The sequence below is a fragment of the Calonectris borealis genome, chromosome 14 (genome assembly GCF_964195595.1).
Source record: "Calonectris borealis chromosome 14, bCalBor7.hap1.2, whole genome shotgun sequence".
NCBI lineage: Eukaryota > Metazoa > Chordata > Aves > Procellariiformes > Procellariidae > Calonectris > Calonectris borealis.
The window spans coordinates 7,447,667-7,473,108 of NC_134325.1; the positions used below are offsets into that span (position 1 = coordinate 7,447,667).

The 25,442-nt window shown below is 38.1% G+C and overlaps 1 protein-coding gene across 1 annotated transcript in view; it reads right to left on the bottom strand.

The window, feature by feature from the left end:
* The window catches only part of INSC (INSC spindle orientation adaptor protein), a 98,026-nt gene extending 73,671 nt beyond the window's left edge, over positions 1 to 24,355 (bottom strand). Inside the window, exon 1 of the mRNA XM_075162776.1 lies at positions 24,276 to 24,355. Within this exon, the coding sequence (XP_075018877.1) occupies positions 24,276 to 24,328 (53 nt within the window). The 5' untranslated portion in view covers positions 24,329 to 24,355. The remainder of the gene's footprint in view (positions 1 to 24,275) is intronic.
* Positions 24,356 to 25,442: the final 1,087 nt, after the last annotated feature.

The following is a 25,442-nucleotide window of genomic DNA, read 5'->3' on the forward strand; positions in this document are numbered from 1 at the left end:
GGTCTTGCAAAAACATGAAACAGAGTTTTTCTGAAAAATGACATACCAGAGCTGAGGGGTCTTAGCTTTGTGCACAGTGACAGAATCCATGATTTTGGACTGTGTTTAGCCCAGTGTAACCAGAACAGCATAGCCTGAAGGAACATCACAAGGCAGATCTACTCAGAACATTTTTACAGCTTCTTTCAGAACTTTAAGTCCAACTTGGTGACTGAAGTATGTTGATAATCTTGAAGGGATGTTGTCATCAGCATACATTTAAATTGGTAATTACTGAGCACACACAAAGTTCTCACTCCCAGAAATAGCTGGGCATGTTTCCTGCATTGTGTGACAGAGAAGTCAACAAGGCCAACAGCAGGAGAGATGTTAACCAGAGAGTTCATCCCAGTTCATGGCTTCCTAATGCTCAGGCTACACTTGTAATTGCAGAGGACAATATTCCTCGTAGCCTTGTAAGAACAGTATGTTGTAAGAGATAATTCCTTATAAACACCTAGCAGGGAGGGAGACACAGAAATGAAAGAGAGAAGGAGAAAAACAACACTGGAAATAATTTGGGGCCATAGACTCTGGAAATGCTCAGACACAATCACAAGCAAAGACTAATTTGGAGACTAACATGAGAGTCCATGAAAATAGTGCCAGTGCCTTATTGAACATTTTTTTTTCTTCCTCCAAATCTGCCTTAATTTGTGGTTTAGTAACAAAGAATACAGCTCTCTGTGCCTTTTTCAAAGGAGTTATGACATGCATTATGAGCACCACCATTAGCCTTTCACCTTTTACTATTTACTCATTTAAGGTCCTAACCCTACTGATTAAGTAGGGCCTGGATTACTTAATGAAGGAAGCAACAACCATTTTACAGGGAGTTATGAGATCAGTATCGCTCAGGAGACTACAGAAATTTGGGGGCGCTCAGTCATATCTATTAAACAGCAGCTCTAGCTAAAACTGTCAAAAAAGGGGTAAAAAAACAATAGCCTGGTCTTGGGTTTTCTAAGTTTCACATTAGAACATTAACCTCTCAACAGACAAGTTAAAAAGATGAAAACTAGCAACACAGTGTCACAAATGTCAGAATGACTTGGTAAAAATACCTTGAGTAGTCTCATTCAAATAAGAAAGCAGTTTCTAATCAAACAAATTTGATATTTAAGCACATGCTTATATACTGCTGTAGAAGGCACAGAACTGAAAATGAAGTCTTATGTCATCAAATCCACTCTTCTGATACCAGAAGCAACCAGATCAGATAATTTCTTCATAAATGGCTTAAAAATCAACTCTAAAAATAATCTATTGTGGGCTCAAAAGTGTTCTATTAAGTGGCTATTCTAGAATTGCACTGCTCCGATGGTTAGAAATCTCTTATTTCTGATCTAAATTTCTTAAGAGCCAGTTCATTTCCATTTCGTTTCATCTTTCCTTTTAAATAAGAATTTATCTTCTGATGCATTTCTAGAAAGCAAACACATACTCTCAGCTTTTGTATTGCAAGACTTAACAAGAAAAATTCTTTAGGTTCCTTTGATGAAAGTACGCCACTTTCCACTCCCCCTGCCCTAAACAGCCTCGTAGATCTGTAGCTGCTGCAAAATTCATTTTTTTACTGAAAGGCTTTATTATCATGCTTAATAGCAAATGAAGTCTCACAGTTATTTGCACAGTGACATTAGTACACCTTTATCTCCACCACAAATATCTCACTTCATACAGTCTAGGACTGATCTTGCTGCCTTCATCACCCCATCTTACTGGCAAATGCAATCACAGTCATCTCATTATCAACTAGTATATACAGGTCCTTCTCCTAATTTTTTTTTCCATTGAATGAGCTACAAATTGTTGCAGACTTTCTTGTTCTCAACCCCTAAATGTATAACCTTGAGATTTCAGTTACTCATCCTTTTTCTTCAATACTTGCAGTCTACTTCTAACTCTCTGCTTTCTTGCCATTACCCTTTCCCATTTTACCCTTTGTCTAATAGCTACTGCCTTCTGTATTTACTAGTAAATTACCATGTGTATAATCTCCCCTTTGTTAAAAGGGAAAATAGGGAAAACAAAGTTACCTCAACAGAGAACAATAGCAGGTTATTCAGTACAATGCATCTTTGGCAGGTTGATGTTTTGGCCTCCCATTTCCCATTTAATCCCAAACATTTAGCTACTCTTTACTAGAATTTTTCCTGAATTTCTCCTCTCTTCCTTTTCCTTTCTCTTATTCCACCCTCTTTTACTCCTTAGATATAAACATTGTTTTGCTACTTTCCACTTGGAGTAGCTACAAAATTTTGCTAGCAAGTTCAGCACCCTAAATAGAGTAATTTTCCTGCCTTTTATAGATTGAGTTGTGTTTTGTTTCTCCCTTAAATATGTTTCTTTCTGCTTCCATGCATGTGACAGAGTCAAAACTAGATGATTAGTGTTCCTGTCTGCACTGAAAATTAAAGTCTGACTGCATTTAATATCTACTCCTTACTAATTACATAAAGTAAGCATTTCTTATCTTCTTCTCTTTTAATCTGCATGGTTATTGAATTCAGATAGTATTCATACATATTAAATTGCTTTCCTGAACAAAAGTCTCATTGGAAAAAGTATAACTGACAGTCTATACTAGACTAGAGTCCTAAAGTCAAATCACCTCTTAAAAGGCTATTTAATAAGCACAAACCTTGTGTGTTAGTCTCCCTACCTGGACCCTTCCTTATGCTCCAAATTAGGGTACAATAACACCAATTACTCTGTGTACGTGTGTGTGTGTACATGCACACATACATGCATGACATTTCCCTTCTCTACACACTACGTCCCTCCCAAATAACAGATTACGTCTAAGGCTCTGATCTAATTGGGAAAGACCCTGTTTCACTCCTGCTGTTTGAATGTACTTCAAAATTCTGATTTCTCTTTGCTGATACTACTATTTTATTCTTTCTGCTTGCATATCCACTGCTTAGTTGGATTGTCACTGCCAGAGAGACATCCCTGCAGAAGCAGGAGATATTTGCACTCCATTTGCTGTACACAGCTAGACTTGTATTTTCTGAATTACTTAAAGCTTGTGTGGCCCTCTAGCCACAATAAATTTACTCAGAGCAGCAAAGTGATCTAGTGGACAGACTCCTTGAGTAGAAATTCAAAATGTTGGGCTCCACTCTGTTTTCCTACTAATGTTTTGTCACCTCCTGCCATCCTTCTCTCCTGCTAGACTCTGTCTCTCTCCTCTGCTTAGCGTATGAAGTGACACTTTCTTCCTTTTGCACTGAGCATTGTGCACAGTGTTCTGATCTTGATTGGAGCTTCCAAATGCTACAGTAACACATTTGGTGGAGAAAGACAAAAATCTAAGTTTTTCAAAGCAATCCTGAGAAGAGTTCTGAAGGCTAAATAGCAAAAGGAGAAAGTAAATAAGTGGTTATTTTTACTACCATAAAGTTGCTTTTGAATGAGGGACAACAGCTGAAGTGTGAAGAATGCCTGAGCTAGAACAGTCTCATTAAAATATCAAATCCAAAGCAATTAGATTCCAAGACCTGAAAAAGACAAGAGTTCAGGAGGGTTCTTCAAAATACTGAATGAAGTGAGGAAACAACCACAGCCTGATTTCCTGGTGAAAGTAAAGATGAGTGGGTTAGGAGTCCTGCAGATTGCTCATTCCTTGGAAATAATTCATTATCGAGGACTTTTCACCTTACTGCTGTTCACAACAACTCTGGTAATATCAGATGTAAAAAAGGAGCAAGGGAGAGAGCAAATCTTGCTGACAAGAGCCCCATTGCACAGGTGTCAATTCTCCATCTTCAGAAGGGAGCAGGTGAAAAGAATTACTTACCATGGAGGATAGAACCAGGTGGGTTTTACAGGGACTGAGAGAATATTACAAATGTTCACAAGAAGAGAAGACAGAAAAAAGATCTCTTCTTTTTCCCCCTTCTTAGTGAATGGATGAAACAGCATATCTATTTATTCCTCTTCATTTAGCGAGAACAGGGTTTGGGTCACTGTCAGTGAATCTCTGGCACAAATGAGTTATCCATGATTCATAAGGGTATGCAGGCTTCACATTCTGCAGTGCATTAAAAACAGAACAATGACGTTTTCCAGAAAAAAAGCATCATTCTGGTATCATTGCACAAAAATAAGTCAATTATCCCTTCTTAATTATTTATTTAGCATTAATAAACTCTTACTGGCCATGAAAGGAACCTGGGAAACAGCTAACAGGAGCGAAAAAGTGTAGCGAGCATCATTGTTTTGCAATAATACATCCCAGGTTCAATGAATTAGCCTCTGGCACCAAATACAAATAAATGGGTATTTTATGCGACTACAATATTTTGCATTAAAAAACAATTAAAGGATAAGCGGAACTAGTTTTTTGTCCTGCTATAATGCTCACAGTAGAGCAAGCAAATTGGATGTGAAAATATATCAGAAATGGAAGCAAGGAAATATTCCATAATATTAAGTTTGTTAGAGTCACCAGCCTTAGCTAAAGAAATTTGCTTCATATAAATTACTGTGGGATAACAGAACTTCCTCACAAATGGGAAATATGTGTCTGATACACAAAAAATAAATGGCTTATTCATTGAATATTCTCTTTTACTTTCCCTTTGTCAGTCTCTATTATGAGAGTAAAGTCTTCACAGGAAGGAAAAAAGTCTCTGTATTTGTCAAGTGTCTGATTAACAATCCTTTCCTGCTGCCATAATATAACCAGAAAATAAAATAACTTGCTTCACTGTATAGAGAAGCAAATAAAAGTAGATTCATTTTACTCTGTGATTTCTATGTTCTACTGTTTTCCAGAGTGCAAAAATAAGTCAATATAGCTTTATTAAAGGATTTTCGTCACTTCATAAAATTCTCAAAGCACAAGCTCAATAGTTTCTCAAAGTCTATCAACTCTCAAGCAGAATGTACTTTTCTATAACTACCATTGATACAAAAGAATCAGGCAGGAATCTCAGCACTAACTTGGCACAGACTGCAAGCAATAGGCTGTGCAATTCATCTTCCGCCTCTTACCTGACACCTGTTTCTGGAAGCACTCAAACAATGCCCTCAGATCCAGATCCTAAATCTGAAAATATTTGAAACAGGATCAAAACTGCTTTTTGGGCCATCTCTAACTTGAAGTGTCTCTCCAGTGTCCCTCTCCCACAAAAGTTTCATTTAAACTAAATTCATTATTAGACTAGAGATTATCCATAAAAAGCAAAGCAACTGAACCTTCCTCCTGAAATCAGGAAACAAGAACCAATTATGCAATTCCCATTTTGGGAAAGATACAGCATTTCTCTTCAATATATTCCAGAAATTAATAATTTAAATAGACGTGCTCTTCAAAAGGCACTGACAGGTACCCCTGTTCTCTGTTACTAATAAAACAGGCATTAAACGCCGCCGTCCTCAACAAACCAAACAAGAAAGTGCCCCTGCTTTCCTGTTTCTCACTACTGCTGTGCACAAAAGCTGAAGACAACCCATTTCCAGTAGACAGCAGAAAAGAAATGCCAATGAACCTATTTAAGGCTGGTCAAAAAACAGGCATTAGAAACACCGTGGTAGAAGGCGCAAGCAAAACAATAATCGCTCACCATGATTTCCCACCTTTTAATCACATACAATTATCTATGTAGAAGTAGTAAAAAAAAAAGAAAAAAAAAAATCAACACTACATGGTGCAAACCTACTCTTATAATTTAATCAGTGAAAACAACATTAAATATCTTCTGTCTGTATTTTGCCAGATGTGTACTGACAACAAAAGTTGTGTGCTTATGTCTTTGCTTTTCTCTTCCCACCATTTCCCACCACCTCAACCCTCCAGACATTTGACCTGAACTCAGAATTTTTGAAGACTTGAGATACTCTAGATTGTGCTAGTCAGGTCAAAATGTGATAAGTGAGGCTTTGAAGAGTCATACTAATAGAAGTGTCATTGGTCCTACTGAGACTGGGGAGGGATGGGACAGTATCCTCTTCCTGTACTCAAGGAATACCACCTTTGTTTCACTGCACCCTTGATCTATTAAATATGTGGTTGGCTTTTCCATCAAGCATAACCTTACTGGAACTATTCTTTCCTGTACTTCACAGCTGCCTGGAAAGATGGCTGGTGATAACAGGAGTGAAACTATGGCAGGGCATATGCCAATTAAGTAATTTTCTTACTTTTGTCTGTATTACATGAATATGCTCACTTGTAGAAACAAACACAGTTTAAATAAAATGCCATGATACTTCATATGAAAAAAAGTAATTGCTAGATCCATGAGACTACAGACCAAATATCAAAATGCTGTTTAACACATCAGACCTAGTAGTGGCTGACCATTTTCTGAGCAATTTTTTTGTTTCTTTCTCCCACGCAACCCCGCCCCTTTTCTTTTTTTTTTTTGGTCAGATCAGTTTTTATGTACCAGACTTAACTTGCAGTCACAATGAGAAGTGCACATATATGCAAACCCATGCTAGTCAAAACCCCAGCACCTGTGAGTTAATAACAGGCCAAATATCTCCTGACTTAGACCACAAAGTGCTCCCTTATTTTAACTTCATATTCCAACTGCTAGCTATTTGCTGTTCTAACACAGCAGAAGAGAAGTTCTCAAAGGAATTCTCTAGGCCATGCTAAATAATCTCTGGGTCACACTACTATTACCTAGGATACCCTTCGACCACCTCCTCACCAGTATGAGGCTCAGCGTACCACTTGCCTACCCCTTGCACAGGTGCCTAATAGTGACAACATTCTGGGCACCACAGCTTCACAGGCACCCAGAAAAAAAAAGTTTGGAGAACAGTGTTAAGGCAAATAGCAGCAGCACTTTGCTGCCTATTAGCAAAAAGTTCAACTATTTCTGACATAAAAGAATGCCCGAGATCCTAACATGTCTTCTCTTATGTAACTGTAGTAAATTAGCTAATCTGTACCACATTTCTCTGCTTGAACTAGAAAAACTTGTCCTAACAAGCTGCAGGGATGTATACAGACCTCTGACGATAATGGGTTGTTTTCACTGTTAAAGCTCTTTGAGAGATAAAACATAACTAAGCTCACTTCTAGTTATAGATTACTTAAGGAACTAATTTGGGAAGCAGCACTGCTGTACTCCAGTGCAAGAGTGATTGGAGGCTATATATAGGTTCAAATAAAGCTAAGGTTAATATACCTGCAGAAAGCATGTATGATTCTTCTATTACATTTGTGAAACATTATGCATGTTCCAGCTTATCAGTTTTATCTTTCCTGATTTATTTAATGCCTAGGTGATCACATTTTCCCAAAGGCATTTCTTTGGAGTATGAAACAGGTAATCAATGTACAGGCATATGAAAAGCATTAAGGGTGGCTTCACCTGTTCTTCATATAGGCCTCCACGTAAGCCTGCTTTTACAACAACATGGGCATGTGTCCATGTAGGGGGTGCAGATGAGTAGAGGGAGAAAGAGAGTGACATGGCACCAAATATATACAAAGCTAATACAAATGGAGGGACGACCTCCCCGCATAGTTTTGGTTTTCTTTGTAACCTGTCTTTGTAAGCAATTCTGAGAAAATCTCAGCTCAAATGTCATTGTCAAAAGCATCATATATACAATTTGGAAAGAGCAGTTATGCAAAAGCATTCCTTGAGACTGGGGGGGGCGGCGGGGGACAGCAGGAGAGAGAGTTATATGTAAAACAAATTACAAACCTCAAAGAGAATGGATCACTCAGAAAATGCCCACAGAAGGTAGAAGTATAGAGGATAGACAGAGAATGGCAATAAGTTTTTGAAACATATGGAGCCCTTTTTAGTTTTTCCAAATGCAGTTTTAAGCCTCTTTCTGGAGACACGAGATCCTGCACAGATTTGCTAGAAGCATAAACTGAAATCACATTTTCTGTGCTATTGCAGTACGAATAGAGTGTGTACTGAATGTATATCGTACATATCCCTATGCTGTGTCAAATTAAAAAGCAGATAGCCAAATGCTGTCCTAAATTTTAATTGAAAAAGAACATCAAAACTGCCCAAAGACCTTCCCTGTTTCACCCACAAGCACATACATACACACACTGAAATTTAATTCGTAAGCAGAGAGCAGTATCATTTTTAGATGCTGGAAAGTTCACAAAGATAACAGGAGAAATGGCTTGAACTCTTGTCTACCATTATAAAGAGAGTAACAAAGCTTTCTTACTCCAGTTTCCCACCTCATGAAGACATGGGGCCTGATTCGTCCTTCCTAGCACCAGCAAAAGCTGAGAGTGGATGCAACTGCATCGGATGTAGCTCTGGCCCTACTCCAGACAAAGCAACTGTCAGTCTGCTTTAGCTTTCACCTCTGTTACCACCGTCCTTATAACACACACAAAGCACTGGTGGTGCTGTGTGCCTGCAAACTTCCCCCGCACGTGGTCTTCTGGCGCATCCACTCTTGGATGCTACGCTGCACTTAACAGTCCTACAAGGCTGGTGTTCTGCTGGCTTAAAGGCCCTCTGTGTGGAAGGTGTTCAGTGGGTGGGCTGTGGAGGATTGGTTCATGCATCCCAAACTAAGGAGCTGGAGCAAATGACGAGCAAGGTCCCTGCTTCTCATGTCACAGCAGACATTTAAATTAAAAATCCAAATTCAATTTTTTTGATTGTGGGATGAGTTGAAGAGGTGTGTAAACTGATATCAAGGTGTCAATTTAAATAGTAAAAAATGCGCAATTTGAGCATTTACTGAGGGCCTTGCATTTGCAGCAACTGGAACTACAGCAGAACAATGCTGAGTCCGATGCCCACTTTGAAATACCCCCCTCTTTTACAGCAGGGCAGCTGTGTAGCAGTTTACTCAGTTGGACTGTCTTCACATTTTTACCAAGAAACAGATACTTTTTCAAAATTATTGAGGTCAACCTCTCACCCAGCAGTTGAACAACAGAGAACGTTCAGTGCGATTCCAGCCCTTCGGAGCAGAACAAAATGCTTGGGGAAAAAAATATCTTATTTTCCCCTGGCAGTAGCACACTGATTTCTTTCCAGGTTGTTCCTGGTACTTTAGCCAAGAGCAATATGGGTTTAGACTCTCTACCCAGCAAAACCAGGAGTATTCCAATCTAATCACTTCCTGATCCACTCTCACAACTTAAACACAGCCCTTACCCCTCCACATGGGGTGTGCCACGCTGACAGGCTTAAGAAAAGTTTGTTTGCTTTTAAATGAGATAGAAAAATTAGCTTTATGTCTGAACCTTTATTGAGAGAAGTTCCTGTCAAAAGAATGTAAAAAAAAAAAAAAAGAAAATTATGAAGAGACATTGCTCTGCCATATTTCTCCATCCTGACTTCCCACTGGGTGCACTGGACTGTAAGAAAATGTTAAACAACAGGAGCATACAAATATTGTTACTTGAAATCTGGAGGCCTGAGGACTTCAATGATATTCTCAAGATTGGGAACCCAACTTAAACACTTTTGAATAAAGGACTCTTGACTGCTGCAGGCTGGATGCCTATAATATTCACTAGGTCACTGCCAAGATCTCATCCTCTAAGCCTTGAAGACAGGCCAGCATGTCAGTATTTAAACTGAAAATTTTAACCTTAGTAATTGGATTTAAGTGAATTAGTTTTGAAAGTGGCAATTAAAAAAAAAATCACAGAATAAAGGAAAGTGTCATTTTGCATCAATGGCACAAAAAGTAGAGATTTCTGATCTTGAATTCTGAAGCCACTGGCTCAGAATTCAAGCCTGGCCTGTAAGTCAACCTGCAGACAACTATGGCATCCTTATTTTGGGATCGTGACAAATAAGAATAACAATCTGAATAGGTATCATTAGCTGATTTTACTGCTTCCTGATTCCAGTATTTTCCTGCCCTTTGCTTTTTATTTCCTCCCACACATACATTTATCCCAGAAGCAAACTGACTAACACATAATACATGAAAATCAATTTGACCACAGATTGGAAAACCAGTCTATAAATACATGAAAGGTATCAACATAAAAAAAAAAAAAAAACAAAACAACAGGGAAGAAACAGAAAGAGAGCCTGTTGCAAGCAAGAGATGGAACTATATTTCATGATATTCTTTCCAAATCAAATTATTCCTCGATTCTATGATTTATTTAAATCTCAGAAATCAAAGGTGAATTAGTGAACAGTCATTGGAACAGTAATTTCACATACTGAATAAAGATTATCCTCTTCACACAAACTGTTTCCCCTCAATGAAGATGATAAACTTCTAATTCCAATCTAATAAAAATCTCATTCGAATGACATTTACGTGATTAAAAAAAAAATTTACACCAAAAAAGGGTAACATTTTAGCTACTTTTTCAAAGCTTCTCAGCTATGCTACAAGGGCAAAGAAAGTAGAAATCTTTTATGAGAATATCTGAGGCTCTCTGGCTATAATCTGGCAGTACTCTCAGAAAAGTCATAGACCACTGTTCATTGCCAGTGTAGTGACCCTACTGGCAGGCCTGGGCATTGGGAGACAACAGACATGGTTAAAAGTTACCATTTAGTCCTCCCAGTTAGCAGTACACTTTGTGCTCTGAACTCAGCAGAATATTTTTAAAAATGAAAAATTTCATGGAATGTCTCACTGTGAATGTTTGCTTCCTGGCTAGTTAGAAACCATAGATTCATAATCATGTAACATCCTTTGCTTTTGAATTTATTTATTTTTAAACCACAGATAAGCCAAATAAATTTACCCTTCTTGCAGAAGTAGTATCAAAAATAATTTTTCATTGCTGTAGCAAAGTAACTTACTTCCTGCATCATGTGTTTCAAATTGAATCTACAAAGTTCATTTCAAAATGCAAAGTAGGTAAATTCCAAAAGCAAACATTTATGTGTGCACAGCTGATACTGAACAAGACGTTTTTGCTCTGTAGCACTTCCTAAAAGGTTGCTTTCAACTGTCTTGCCATCCATTGAATAACCTCAATCTACGTTGATACCATTTCCTGGTTCTCCCCTTTTTCCTTTATTTTTTCAGCTTTCCCCTGTTTTGCTCCTGTCTAATCTTTATTCTGAGCTCAGTCCTGCTGCCATTTAAGATAATGGAAAAATATTTCCATTAACTTTAGCTGGACAAAATATTATGTTCTTGATGTAGATGTTTTCTCTATTTCCATTGTACCCCTGGAATAACTTCAACAATAAAGTATCCACAAAAGGCAAGATAGAAAATTCAAATATCTGAAGCATAGTCTATACATGCAACATAATAAAAAGTTTTTTTTTTTTACAAACAAGTAAAAGATTGCATACCCTTTAGGCATATTGCCCTAAATAGAATAACATATATATATACACACACACACTTCATCACATTCTCTAAAATACTGTAAGGAGCAAAAAGAATCAACTGGCACTGCTAACAGCCACATTTCAGCTTAATATTAAACTCCTGTATGCATTTCACTCCATCACTCCAAATCCCTCAGGATTAATATGAGCTCAGAAATCCGACCACTAACAGACACTAGCAAATTTAATGAGACTAGAAATGGGGTCAGACCAGCACATTTCTTAAGATCACTATACTATTTGTCAAAAAGGGGAAAAAAGCAAAAAAAACATTTACAAAGTTGTGGCATTGTTCTGCTAGTTTTCTTAAATATGCTCATTACAGGTTACTGAACAACTGATTACAAGATCCTCCCACCATCCCCAGGAAGCAGTGAACCAGATTAAGAGAGACCAGGCAATTAAGTAAGGAAGAAATTCCTGGGAAATGTGAACCGAAGTGACAAATATTGTATTTAACACAATATGGTACTGATATTTCTAATAAATAGCTGAGAAGACAAGTCATAGTAAGGATCATTAAAATATCCTTAATGAAGTGATTTATTTTTTAAAATCGGATTGTGGGAAAACACCTCAGAAATAACAAGGTATGGATAATTAATCATCATCCTCTGTTATAGCCATGGTTGTAAAGAGAGTTTAGTGAACACACTTGCCAGGCAACACAACTGTGAAAATGATGGTAAAATATAACACATGGAAGGAACAAGTTAGTTTTTGTGAACAGAAACATACTCTTCACATTTATTGAAAGCAGCTGCTAGGTAATATTCAACATTACCAACCTGCAACAGTGCAAGAGGGTGGTGCACACATAGCGGGCATAACAAGGCATATGAGGTCATAACATACCAAGTGCTATATAAGTATCATTAAAATAGCAACTTGTGGAGATAGGTTAATAAGCACTTCCGTTGTGTTTCCGCAGTTGAGGTGGAGAAAGGAAAGACACAGGAAGGTAAAGTGGTCTGCCTAAGGCAAGAAGATTAATCAGCAGTATAACCAGGGTAGAATCAGGAAGAATGATGTATAATGCTCAAATCAAAATTAAAGCTTCAGCAAACCTTACTTTTGAAGCAAAGCCCTTTTGAAGACAGATGGCAACACCATCTTTTCTCGCAATAAGACAATAACAAATTCAGTGAATCTGCTTTCTTGAGCATTAGGATCCTTTCATTAGTTTAATTTCTGTTTTCAAGTTGCATGAAGAGGTGTGTTCCCATTAAGGAGAACCAGTTGGTTCTTTTCCCTCTTAGTTAGCACAGTGAAGGTGAATGTCCCTGGAACACTTCAACAAAACTTGTATTTTATACAGGAAAGACATTTTGGATACGCTGAAGTCAACAGACAGGATTTCATGCTTAATTACCTTCCAGGGCTAACAAGAATAATTCCAGCTACATTACTTATACGATAACAACTATAATATGGCCTAGCTGCTAAAACGAGAGAGAAAAGTATGGACCTTTTTTCTTGCCAGGAGAATACTAAATTCAGATTGCTTGATACACATAAAACTGCATAGAAGGTCAAGGTCTCAGAGTAGTTTTGCAAACAGGTAACTACTAACCCTATATTGTAAATGGAAAAACAAAGACACAGCCTCTACTGTAATTTGTCAAAGTTCAGAAAGACCTGGAAAGTAATCAAGTAAAAGATTAGATGCTGCAGACACTATATTTTCCTTCTAAGCTGTACTGTTTACAACAAATACAACTTAACTTTGTCTTTCTGAAGACTCCTTATAATTTACAAACTCTTCCATGCATGACCAAGCTTGCTAACAAATCCAAAATAAAATTTTTAAGATGCACACCAAAAACTGCAGCCAGTGCAGCAAAGAAGTTCTCTGTACAGTTCACAGGCAGGGTTTGAGGCACTGCTATGCTCTTGTGGAGCAGAATAGGAACAAGGATGCAGTTCCTTTCAGGATGACCTGCCAATGCCAGCTCTACCATTTCCGTCTCACTGCTTCTTATACCCAGGAGACAGTGTTTGAGAGCAGCCTCAACTCCTTGAGCACAGCATCACTGCCAGGCACACAGCATTGCTCTGTGACCAGATGAGACATGATTGCAAGATGCAGGCTTGAGTTCTGTGAGACACAGCGCTCCGAGTTCCTCCACTTTGACTCCTCTTTATCTTGCGTGTCACAAGACATACCAAGTTATCATGATGGTCTTATCCTGTCGTGCTCTACTGTTTCTTACTCTATATTCCTTTTTCCTTCTTAGCCACACAATTGCTGGGAGAGGTTCCTTCTGCATACCCCTTCCTCACAGCTAATACACTGGGTTCAGAAAGAGTAGGCTGCAGTTCAGGCTTAGTATTCTCTGATGCCAGGAAGCTCACACAGACCACACAGAAGCCAAGAATGTAGCTCTTACCAGCTACCCACAGCTGAAATGTTATTAGATAACAACATAACATTATTGCACAATAACTCCTCAATCAAAAGAGCTTTTTAACTTTTATGGTAAGTTTTAGGAGGCTTTTCCTAAGCCTTTGTGGCAAATAAGCAAGACATGGTAAATAAGCAAGATGTCTAGATACTTTACTTAAGATTGTATCAAAAATAAACAGTTTCAGGTTTTGATTTAGTCTTTTTTTTTTTTGAGGGGGGAGGCATATGGGACATCACCTGCAAACTAAAAAAGACGACTGCTAATGCTAAAAACAGGTACAAAGTGTAAATCATTATAATAAGAGGTAGACAATGTCAAAATAAAATTTTGAGTTAAAGTAAAGAACTAAGATGACAATATAAATACAATTACTTTACAATTAAAAAATTCCATGAGCTTCTCATGGTACAGCTATACATTGCAAACTTCCAAGAATCTATCTACATTACTAGAATACTTCACAAAGCAGACAAGTATCAAACTGCAGTAGAAACATTTGGTAGACTAAAAGAATCAAAGCATTTGTGTCAATTAATGCATCATTCACAATGTTAGATTCACAAACAAGAAAGAAGCCTCCCACTTGCAAGATAAAACCTTAAACACAGAAATAACTAGCAAGACTGTCTTCTGAAAACAGGGCACAGACATCCAACAGGAATGGTAGAATATGTGTAAACCTGATCAGCATCTCTTCTGAAATACGCTACAGAAAAACAAGTATGATGAAGATTTGATTGCAAGTAGACATAACCAACCACAAACAACATATGAATTCTTTGAAAAGGTCTTGCTAGTACCAGGGAAAATTTGCAGAGAAGCACAAACCATCGAGTCAAAGCCATAAAACAATGGCTAGAAGAGCTAGCTACAGGGTGTAAAGTTGACAGAATTACCAATTTGATGTCACAATAAAAACGTCATGCAATACTTGTGAAGATACAGTCAGAAAGCATCACCTATGTCTGGCAGATAAGATAACCTAACATTCAGGCAAGTTCTGTCACTGTTATTTCAAAGACATTAATTTGAGTGTCCTTCCTGAAAAAGAAGTCCCAAACAAAAGATATTCATTGGGCAGATGGGAACTGCCATTTCTCTAAAACACAAAAAGAAGAGTCTTTTCTGTAGACTCCCACATTTCAAAAATATGCGTTCTGAAAATAATCAGCCAAATTTCTTCTATGATAAAGGCTATACCAGCACTAGCTTAACCTCTTTACAATGCTTGTGTGTGCCACATGCTACTGACCCTGACAAGAGGGATTCAGGATAAATCTTAACTGTCTTTAAGGATGAAAGATGGTGCTTCGTCATTTAAAAAAATTTCCCAACTAACAGCAAGCCACAAATATGAAATACCAACTTTAATGAAGAAAGGTCTAGTGAGGCCAGTTGAACAGATTGTTTAAATTCATCAATTTGTTCACATTTTAAAGTCACCATAACTTCACAATTATTATAATGGACAAACTCAAATTTCCTTCAAGGTTAAAAGCCAAAATTCTTTTGTGACTTCTACAATTCAACATAAAATATTTTACAGCATAGCTCTGGGAAGTAATATAATATGTTTCTACAGCATGTTATACAAGTGAATATAAAGATACAGTGATAAAACTATCAGAATGAAAAGGTTAGGAAAAATCTTGCATTCTGGCAGACTTGCACACCCCAAAAATGCATGAAGTACAAGTGAAATGCAATTATTTTATTGCCTGTGAGCTAAACTGCTGACCTACAGTTTAATATCCTGAATATAGGAACAGAGATATTTTACCCAGGGATTCAAAGACAAAAATAAAAATCTGTTGAGTTCATATTCCTCATGAATGCCACCAAATGATGGCAAATCAATAGTTGCTACTTTACTAACATCATCTTTTGGATCCAGTCAACTACCGTATCTGAAAATCCTTCCCAGAAGGACCATATGGGTACACAAATCTGTTTTAACTACCACCATCAAAACCCTCACAAACAACCCAGCTTTCAGTTTGGTTACAAGTGGAATATAAATCACTAAAATCAGAAATACTTCATAGTAAGGTAAGCTCCATTTCTGAAGCTATAAAATTATTTCCTGAATTTTTATAGGGTAACTGAGTGAAATGAAAAGAATACAAGGTCATTAAACGAGGCATCATTAGTGCTATGCAATAACTGAATTTATTCCTTGTCACCAGAAGGTAACTTTATTGCATTATTGGCAGAGCACCCTCCTTTCTTCTGTAGTACTCTATTCCTACAGCTTACTGCAAGAAGAGGTTTTTCAAAAAACATTTTCAATTCCCCAGCAAGCATTCCATTCTTGAACAGTTTTTAAAAATTCATAGAGCAGTGATTCATAGAGCCATGTAAGCACACTGAACTTTGAAAGTCTTCAGCTCTAGCTCTTGTATTACAGATAACATGCATTTTTTCCTCTAGAATTTCTTACAGCCTTTATCTGAATGCTTTAAAGAGCCACAACATACAAGTTCCCGACATCATCCAAATAAAACAGATTATAGGGAATGTAGGATTCAAATTAGCAGGGCAAGATCTATGCACAGTAAGTAGCCTGTAAAATACGAACAGGAAATACAATGTTGTTTTCTACTTTGCATGCAGTGCTTGTCAGACAGGAAGTTCAGTTTGCAGATGTAGGTGGGAAAACCCAGAAATACAGAACAAGCCTCTGATTATCAGCAGCAGACACTGTAGGAAACCATGAAATAGAAAGAATTCAGCACTTACAGAAGATGTCTAAAAAGTGTAAGGACATGTACAATCATTGATTAGACAAAGCATTTAAAGTACTTAAAAATGATTTTATGATTAATTATGAACTTGAGCACAGTCTTAGAGTTGTGCATACTTACAAATGGATTGCTGATTCTTGAAGAGTCAAGGTGCTATAAAAAAAATGAAAAAGTGAAGCAAATTTTGTGAGGACAGGCACAAATAACAGAAGTGGTAACAAAGTGCAGAAGCCTTACAGATATGAAGTAGAAAGGTAACAAGAACTGAGATGGTTAAAAAAAGAATAGACCAGAATGAGATAAAAGCGAATAACCTTTATTCAGGTTAATTCACAGAAGTCACATCCCTAGGAATCATTCACCTGAGGGATTCATATCTAAGAAAGTAGGTAGATAACCAAACAGGAAGTGTTTCATTGAACTGACATGCAACCAAAGGACTTGCTGCCCCAAATTCAGTCAAAACCAGAACCTAACTTGAACTTAAGGCCAGATGAACGGATGGCATCAAAACCTACATATTCCCATCACCTACAGAATACAAGGGGCAAGAGGTCATTGGCTAGCTGAATAAAAAGGAACATACCTGTGCAATTTTGGCCAAGACTCACTTTTTATGACTGGATAACATAATTCCCCTGCCTTTGACTCTGAGGACTAAATCACCCAGTATTTTGAAATTTTAGACACTCTAGGGATAGAAACCCAATAGGTGGATCCATTCTTTTCCCGACAGCCCTATTCGGGGTTCTATTTCTTAATAAAGAACATCTGAACACAATATTAAAGGCTCTTCACATGTCTTATACCTCAAACTCAATGTTCTCAAAACACCTCTTCTCAGCTGTACAGAGGCACATGAAGCTCTAGAACTAAAATCTGATGTGAATAGTCCTTGAAATAATTCTGTTCCTGAACAGGTAGAACTGCGTCTTACTTTACAAAGATTTTTTACACATCTTCCTTACTAGGAGTATTTTGTCAAGTGTTGAGGTTTTTTTGGATGAGAAATGCAATTTCCATTATAAAAAAATTAATCCGTTATAGACGACTTTATTTTTCATCTCATACATCCATACATTCCATAAAGTTCTGCATGTTTGCCATCCTGATTTGGCAGAGAAACAAGCAGAATCAACGCAGTTTCTGCAGCATAAAAATTCTGAATTTCTCTTGCTTCTATTTCAAGTCTCAAAACTTTCAACTTTTGGCAAACATTATTGTCAAAATATCAATTAATGCCAAATATAAACTTTCTTTTCCCCCCCACTTTCATAAAGGTTTTAGCATCATTTCAATCAATACCTCTTTCCTCACTGGGCAAGCAGCAAAGTACTTAGCAGAGTTGTGAAAGGCAACATGGTGCCCAGTTCTTCATGGATGGAAGGCATTGGTCCTAGAGCTTTGGATGTAGCCTTAGAAGTGTTTGCTTTCTGTAAACCTGCAAGTTATTTTGAACAATTCATAGAATCATAGAATGGTTTGGGTTGGAAAGGACCTTAAAGATCATCTAGTCCAACCCCTCTGCCATGGGCAGGGACACCTTCTACTAAATGAGGTTGCTCAAAGCCCCATCCAACACGACCTTGAACACTTCCAGGGATGGGGCATCCACAACTTCTCTAGGCAACCTGTTCCAGTGCCTCACCACCTTCACAGTAAAGAATTTCTTCCTTATATCTACTCTGAATCTACCCTCTTTCAGTTTAAAACCATTACCCCTCATCCTATCACTGCACTCCCTGATAAAGAATCCCTCCCCATCTTTCCTCTAGGCCCCCTTTAAGTACTGGAAGGCCACTATAAGGTCTCCTCAGAGCCTTCTCTTCTCTAGGCTAAACAACCCCAACACTCTCAACCTGTCCTCATAGGGGAGGGTGCTCCAGCCACCGATCATCTTCATGACCCTCCTCTAGACCTGCTCAAGCAGGTCCGTGTCCTTCTTATGCTCAGGGCCCCAGAGCAGAACACAGTACTCCAGGTGAGGTCTCACCAGAGCAGAGCAGAGGGGCAGAATCACCTCCCTCGACCTGCTGGCCATACTACTTTTGATGCAGCCCAGGATACGGTTGGCCTTCTGGGCTGTGAGCGCACATTGCTGGCTCATATTCAGTTTTTCATCCACCAATACCCCCAAGTCCTTCTCCACAGGACTGCTCTCAATCCATTCATCTCCCAGCCTGTATCCATGTTTGGGATTGCCCCGACGCAGGTGCAGGACCTTGCACTTGGCCTTGTTGAACTTCATGAGGTTCACACGGGCCCACCTCTCTAGTCTGTCAAGGTCCCTCTGGATGCCAATTCATCCAGAATTCCCTGCAGTCTGCAATGAGATGGTGTTCCAGTTCGTATCATCTGCTGAGAAAATCAAGTTTTGGGTTCTCTCTCACTGTGGATTCCTTAAATCCTTCAGTATTGTCCTTGGATTTTGAACCTAATCAACAAATTCTTCTCTTCTTTCACTGCAAGTCCTCACTCTTTAACACCCGCCCCCCCTCCCGCAAGTCATCCCCAATTCCTCTGGATCTAAGGGGACATTATAAACACATTATAAATTTCCAAATATCAATTTCATCTGACTTTATACATAGCCAGACAAGGAAACACAGACACAGAACAATACTTTTTCTCACAACCAAGCCAAAGCTGACCTCAAATCTTTATACTATGAAATTCGGTGTCTCCTCCCCTTTAGCTCTCTGTACCTTAAGCTACTGTTAATTCAAGGGCCATCGCGGTGTGGGCCTTGCAATAGGCCTACTGCTATCTCAGCTATGTGCAGGCTTCTAACACAGACCCTTCTAAAGCCCTGCTTTTGCTGCATGTTAGAGAAGCACATTCCTCAGCACAAATTATTACTTAGGAAAAGGTTTCAAATCTGAACTTAAAGAACACACTGATTTTTGTGTACGACACTGGCAAATACCAACTCCCAGGATTTGTTTGGGTTTTTTAACTACTCCATTTATTTCAGTAAACTTGAGTTTGGGGCAAGATGATTAAAATTCTACCTGGACTTAAAAGGCATACTTTTCTTATATTAACCATGTTCTTGCTTCCATTGTAAAGTTGTGCCTATAGCAGCATTTTTTCTTAAGTTCTTTTATGAATCTCCTTGCTTTAGTAATTTCCATCATATCTTACATAGTGTACAGATCAGATGTAGTCACTACAGCTTGTACAGTTCCTTTCACCAGAGAGAGCGTGCATGCACAGTGAACAGATCTCCAGCTACCACATTACCTACCATGCAGAAATACAAAAATAGCACTGCAAGAAATAAAAAACTTAAGACAAACAAAAAGCAGGGTAAAAAAAAAACCCAAAAGATGTACTGGAAGAAATTCAGATTTCTTAAGAGCTGATAGACACCCTAACATTGATATTCTTAATAACAAAGGGCACGTTAATCTTAATTTATATAACAGGACACCTAAGCAGATCCATTAGAGAAGTTACCAGAACATCTGCAGATACATAGTACATTTTAAAGAGTAATGCAAGGCTATAAATATGCATGGTGTGACTCATTCATATTGTTTTTTGATAGGACTCAGATCTTTAGTTCAACAAAAAAAGGAAGAAAGTAACAAAAGGAGGAAGGACTGTCTTTTGGTTAAGAACTGGGAGACAGGAAACCTGGATTCTATTTTTGGCTCTGCCACAGAAGTCCCTTGTGGCAAACTTCTCCAGCTTTGGGGTGTCAAATGAAGGAAGTGATTTTGAGAGATTAAATGCTACAAAGGACTTAACCACAAGGACCTAGATTTGAAAGGCTTGTCTACTTTCTCTGGCTCATCTCCTACATCTGAAGCAGTGATAAAAATTCTCATTTATATCCCAATGATGATGTAAACTTCCACCAGAAAACAACATAATAATACTATTAAAACCAGGAAAAAGAAACTAAATATAGATGCTTACTAGGTTTATCTTCCTGGTCCTCATATTCAAGTATTCACATTTCATAAACAAACAAACAAAAAAAGCCTTTAAATAATCAGCATTACCCTTTGTTTGTATGTGAGTTGAAATTATAACCCTCCAGTATCACCTTTCATTTTTGAAGCTGTAAGGCTGTTCAGACAATGTATTAAACAGTCCAGCAGTATTGCATTTCTGAAGATCAGGAAGACAAATTCTCTCTGCCCCCACCCCCACTTCATTTTCAAGAGTACCTCCAAGATATATAGCTCAAATTTCAACATCTTTCAGGAAGATGAAGGTTTTTTTCAGTTTGTTTTTTTTTTTTTGTTTTTGTTTGATTTTGGTTTTGTTGGGGGGGGGGTGTTGGGGGGGTGGTAGCGGTGGTGGGTTTTTTTACCCAATTTCCATAGAACACCTTCCTTTATTCCTTTTTTAAAAATATTGCTAATCATACTGTATTTCTTACAATTGCAACACTTAACTGAATGTATAATCCGAGAAGCAAAAATAGTATCCTATCTCACTTTTTGTTATGAGTATTCTTTCTTTAACTGAATGACTTCAGATTCAGCACTCCAAAACTTAAGTTCAGTTTACTATCCAATATGGAAAGTACAAGAAACCATGACTACAATGAAAAATCCTGGGTAAATTACAATTCCAACTTAAAGGAAACAAAAAGGCCAATGAATTTTCATTACACAGGAGGCAGGGGGAGGGACAGAAGAGAAAGGCAGCTTCTTTTACATTGGCTTTCCCATCTAGAAAAACTCGCCAGAAATATGGAAAAACAATACCAATAGAAAGATGTAAGGAAATGGTCACGACATTTTTCAAAAGCTATACTAAAATAACTCTACTGCAGAACGGACATATATGCATCTCTAAGGAATATATACACACTTCACATGCTCTAGTGAACTGGCCATCACTGATGGCAACAGATTACTTTTTATGGTCCTGTAAAGTGCTTTACGTAGGACTACTGACAGTTTTTGGAGAGTAACTAGATCAATTCTTGTTAAAAGCAATCTATTTCCAACTGTTTTCTCTCCTAAGAGACAAAACTATCACTAATTGCAAGTTCCTGACTCGTTGAAACAGAAAATAAAGTTTCTGTAACAATAATTTGTTTTTTTTTCCTCAGGATACTGTATAGTTTTAAATACTGTATCCATAGCAGTCTAATGTCAATTAGAGAAAGTAGGTCTGACAGTATGTTAGAAAACTACTAGCATAGTGACTCAATACGCTAGAGACTTTCCAATACAAGCTGTGATTTCCCACAAAATCTGAGGAGAGAGAAGAGTGTAAATGACAATTCATGCAGCCCAGAGACTTGGTTTAAGGCCCCAGTTCCAAATTCCTTATACAGCCAAGATAACTGTCTACTTTAACGGCTGCTGTGGAAACACTTGGAATCAGTTTGTATGTGTATGGTACACTTTTCCTATGGAGACAGATATTATTGCTTGGGGATGTGTCTGCTTTTACTTCTGAAAGATTCTGACCTAAACGTGAAGCAAGGCATGGTTGTGGTGCTACACAGGACTAACCTCAGTTGGATTTGTGTTACCTTTTCCCTGTGACAGACACAACAGTGCATGCCTTTAAGTTAATTCAAGTCCCTCTCACGGAAAGCAGGAGCATGAACTGGAACCCAGAGACAGGCATACAACCTAGGCTTGGCTACAGGAACAATAAAGAATAAATAATCCTTGAATCTTGTTAGTTATTTTGAAACCTATATTAATCCTTTTAAATTCCCTATAGGATCCATATGATTCCTTTCTCTAACCCAGAGAAAAACATTTTGCACAATTCCTGGACTTTATTGATCCAGTCCATACTGTGTTCTTTCTGCAAAATTCTTTGGGTAAAAACATTTTCATCATTTTCAGTTCCAGCCTTCCTGTGCCTTCACCTGTCTGACCACTGACAACTTCAGTCTGCCCATCTTGTTCCATGGGCTTTCTCTGAAACAACCCTTATCAAAAAGGATTCTCTTTCAAAATAAACATGGAAAATAAAAGCTTCATATTTACTTGGGAGTGGGGGAGAGTGTTTGTTTATTTTTAAATTTCACTATATAGAATTGCGCTGCTGAGCCAAGCAGTTTGCCAGAACATAGTGCTTGTTATATGGGACTTATGCAGATCACTTCTTGTGCTAAGATACGTCGTAGTGCAGAGTTGATGTAACGCGGCATGGTTTTGTTCACATAACATGGCAGAGTTCCATTTCCCTGAATGCAGTAGGACTGACCTGCAGGCAGTTTCCTTTTCCAGAAATCTCTAGCCTACAAAATTCAGTGCTTTTCAGTTCTGTGCTGCTGTTACCGTTGAGTGCTGCATGCATTATTCCTACTCCACATTTCCATTTGCTAGCATAGAGAGTCTGCAGCTAATTTCCCCATTTATGTATTTGCAAACAAAATTTGCCATCATCAACCTGGATCAGCCCTTGCCATTCATAGGACCTACTGCTTTTGGTTCTGTTTGCAGCTAGTTTTCTACAACAATAAGAGGCTTCACTGGCCCGTATTACAACCTAAGTTCTTGGCATAGCAGTTGGCTTTAACAACTTCTTTGACTTTTTGATCCAGGATTCAGCTTCTGGAACCCATTAGTTATCACCAAGCAATGTCTGGCACCTTATCTGACCATTGCGTTAGCCTGAGCATTTCCATAGCAAAGTCATTAATCTGTCTTTACTACTGTGTGCATCTAAAGTGATACTCCATGGCTCCATCCCATGGAAGAAAATTAAACTAATAAGTGAGACAGGACACCTCATTGCTGTTTATACTAGTCCACTCCGTGCTTGGCCATTCAGGGCTTCTAGGACTCACTGATTTCCAAAGCAAGTTTTGGCTAGATTCTAATGACCAGTACCAGTTACCTTGGCACCTGGGATCCCCAAACTATGTTCCTCGACATAACATTTCTTCCAGAAAACACTATACTCATATGGTCTTACTGTGACTGTGAGCTTAATGGCATTATCAAAGTATCTGCTGGAAGAATCGGGTAGGGAAAGGTAGAGAAATGTCAAATTCCTGATGAAGAACAACATTGCATTTTGAGATTGCATGTCAGCAGCCAGTTGATTACAATAAAGACTGACAATCTGACCTGAAGAAAGAAGACTAGGAGAAAGACTGAAATTTTAATCCTTTTAATTTCTGATTTTATTTCTGCATTCAGCAGCCCCTGCCCCCCTCAAAAAAAAAAAAAATCAGCTGTGCCACATATCAAGACTATAGTTCAATGAGAATGCAGAAGGTTATCGTATTCATTTTTTTTTTTTCATGGAACATCCATTTTCCTAGATACTATGCAGATGCAGCTACTAGATGCAAACCAACAGCCAGATTTTAAAACCCTGTTGATTAGTAGAATCACCAATGTCTCCAGTCACACCAGGGCACCACAGACTGGGGAGATTATACTATAACCTTCATATCATGACCATAGCTACACCTGAAGAAAGTCAACCAGGTTAAAGAAATTTATATTTATAGTTTTCAGCAGTCTTCACAGAGTACAGAGAGTTCCAGTGATTTCCATCATGACAAAGAACTGATCCAGTAAATACAGTCACATCTCTACTGCAAATAAGTTCATCCATTTCAAATGATGACTGCATATTCACTGTCATGATTTACTGGACTGCAGGTATACAAATTTGCAAATGCCTTGAGAAATGCATCCCAGATTTCCACATACATTCTCAACATTTTGTATGAACATTACCTAAAACTGAGTTTAAAAATGAATTTTTAAGCATCTTTGGATCCTCAAAGGAAAGTGCAGCTGCAGCCTTATAGGCATTTAATCACTCAAGTCTGGATGACAGAGCGTACCACTTACCGCTGAACAGGTAACGGAAGAGAATCTAAGTGGTCCTCACCCTTAAAAGCCATATTTATCCTATTCTTATGACCACTTCTCCATAGGCTGGAATCTAGAAAGAAAACAAACAGTAATTTAGTAAGCCTAGGGAAACTCAAGCCTCTCCAGTGCTGGGTGGCATGGCATCCTCCTACTGATCTGTAGAGCTAACTCATTAAAAACAGTTCAAAAGGTTTCTTTTCCTCAGGCTACCACCCAACGCCAGCAGATAACCAAGGCCATTAAGTACATTCCATGGCATAACCAAAACAGGGTTTGCATATTCCTGAACTTCCTGGACTACTGCATGGGTCAGAGCCATCTGTGTTGAACATTTCTGAGTTAATATCGAGTTATTATTTAGCCACATTTTTTATTTTGAATTAACTTGAGCTCTAGAGGAAATTGATCTACTATGATTGTAGTTCTTCAGGTTATCGTGAGAAAGATTGCAAGAGAAAGCAAGTGTATGCTCATATTATTTCAGCATCATTTAGTACTACATTTACAGAAAGGCCCGTGATATCTAAGTTACTGAAGTATTGTATCCTTCCATGTTAAACAATTTCATTTTTCTATCAGTTTGAAATGCTGTACACATCTTTTTTTTCCATGTTTTTCTTTTATACCTGGTGGCCAAGAGATGTACCCAAACACTATAGTACTAGAAAGAGGCAAGAGAGAAGGAGAAAGAGAGCCTCCTCATTTTCACAAAAAGGAGGGATGCTGTCTCCCTTCCTCTTCTTTTATTGAGCCCCATCTTACATTATGGCATTACGCACTATAGATCAATGGATATTCTCAACAAAAGCCAGACATGATTTATTCTACCAAAAAAGGTGAAGTCATTCCCACTCATCCACATGGCTAGAGGAAGAACTAATGTAAAATACTTGAAGGAAAGATTAATCCATGACTCAACAAGAATAAAGAGGAGATGAATGAATTTGGAGGAGGAGTCAGGAACAGTGGGGAAATGATGCTTTCTTAGATGTGAAGAAAAACCGGGGATCAATGGATCTCACTCTTGGAGAAAATACTTTACACAAGAAATTAATGCTGTTTGTGCCACCAACCGAGGCAGAATGTTTTTGATGTAGCCACTTGCGAAACTCTGCCATTTGCTTATTGGCTACATTCTGCAAG